We start from the raw sequence: 1,555 nt of genomic DNA on the forward strand, positions 1-1,555 counted from the left end.
TTAAACAAATATGCACTATTGAGAAACATGCAGTCTTCCTGTTTTACTGAAGCCTTTTTGGTGAAATGTTATTTTCTATCTGCTCAGTCTGCCCTGTCATTTGGAGGTTGAGTTAAAATACAGTTAACAGTAATCAGTATTTTAGCCTCTTCTACAAATTTTATAACTCAAAAATGTATTTAGAAGATTGTTCAGTCCGCCTAAAATATTTTTATTGTGTAATTACAGTATGTTAAGTGTTTATTTACTTTAAAAATTTCTTTAAAGGCTACTTCATCATAAATATGATGAAGTAATGCTTAAAAACTAAAAATAAGTCAAAATTTCTTAGATTAAGTGTATTTACCCTTAATTTGAGTAGATAAATGAGACGATTTGCCAATGGAATGAAGATTTTTACTATTTAAATAAGATAATTGGATAATATGTACTTGAAAGAAGACAATGCAATTGTGTTTTCTTATTTTAAGTGTAAATTGTTTTGTTCCATTGGCAAAATATCTATTTTCCTCCTCAGTCCAAGAACAGATGCACTTATTTTAAGAAAAAAAAAAGTGACTTATTTATATTTTTCCAGTGCAGATGAAAAGCTTTGGGTGTCTTAGTGATTTCTCGGGTTTAATGAAGCACCCAGTGTTTCTCCATAGATGGGGCTCTGTGCAGCTGCAGCCCACTCACCCTGTCAGTCTGCAGGCTCTGCGCGTTCCCGTAGCGGCAGTAGGTGACAAAGTGCTCGCAGTTGTTCCACAGCAGGCTGTAGGACACCCCGCCGACCAGCCGCTCCGCCCGCAGGGCCACCTCCTCCCCGGGCAGCGGGCTCTGCAGCACCGCCCGGTCCATGACGTTCAGCAGGATCCCGGCTCCGTAGGCGAAGTCCTCCACGGTGTCCACCCGGATGCTGGCGCGCTTGGAGAGGACCCCGAGCAGCAGCCGGCTGTTGGTCACCATCTGCTGGATGTGGCGGCGGTCCGCGCTCAGCGCCGGCAGGATGTCCGGGATGAGGTGCGCCACCCGGTTGTCTCCCAGGTAGATCCCGAAGTGCGTGAAGAGGGTCCGGGGGACCTCCAGCAGGTCCCCCCGCTGGAAGCTGTGCGGTGCTGCTGCGGGGGGCTGCGGGAGGGAGTCGTCCCGCTCACAGCTGTCCAGCTGCGGAGGCAGCAGGATGGACAGCCTGATGTGAGCCAGCAGGAAGAGCTTCTCCAGGAGGAAGGTCAGGGTGTCCAGCATGGCTGAAGCAGGACAGGATCTCTGGCTCCTTCTGTCTGTGACTGCAGGCTGGGATTGAGAGCCTCTCTGCGCTCTGCCCACTTTTACTCCAGGGGCGTGCGTGGACGCGCCCACGCGTGTCCGAGGGAGAGGAGCTTTAGAGGAGGACGGGGTGAAGGAGTTCCTCAATGCATCCTTCTGCTTCTGCAGGGAGGAGAGGATGGAGGCAGTGACGTCATCAGGAGGAACCAGTCACCTTATTAACATTAAGGCCTCCATCTGATAGATAAATAAATATACCGTTATTTATACCAACATCATCAACCCTGATTAGACCGTCTGTCCCTCT

At 48.5% G+C, this 1,555-nt stretch overlaps 1 protein-coding gene across 1 annotated transcript in view; it reads right to left on the minus strand.

Moving 5' to 3' along the window:
* The window catches only part of LOC107082284 (lecithin retinol acyltransferase-like), a 7,862-nt gene extending 6,522 nt beyond the window's left edge, over positions 1 to 1,340 (minus strand). Inside the window, exon 1 of the mRNA XM_015370884.1 lies at positions 679 to 1,340. Coding sequence (XP_015226370.1) covers positions 679 to 1,227 — 549 coding nt within the window. The 5' untranslated portion in view covers positions 1,228 to 1,340. The remainder of the gene's footprint in view (positions 1 to 678) is intronic.
* Positions 1,341 to 1,555: the final 215 nt, after the last annotated feature.

This window comes from Cyprinodon variegatus, unplaced genomic scaffold, assembly GCF_000732505.1.
Source record: "Cyprinodon variegatus isolate N-32 unplaced genomic scaffold, C_variegatus-1.0 Scaffold49, whole genome shotgun sequence".
NCBI lineage: Eukaryota > Metazoa > Chordata > Actinopteri > Cyprinodontiformes > Cyprinodontidae > Cyprinodon > Cyprinodon variegatus.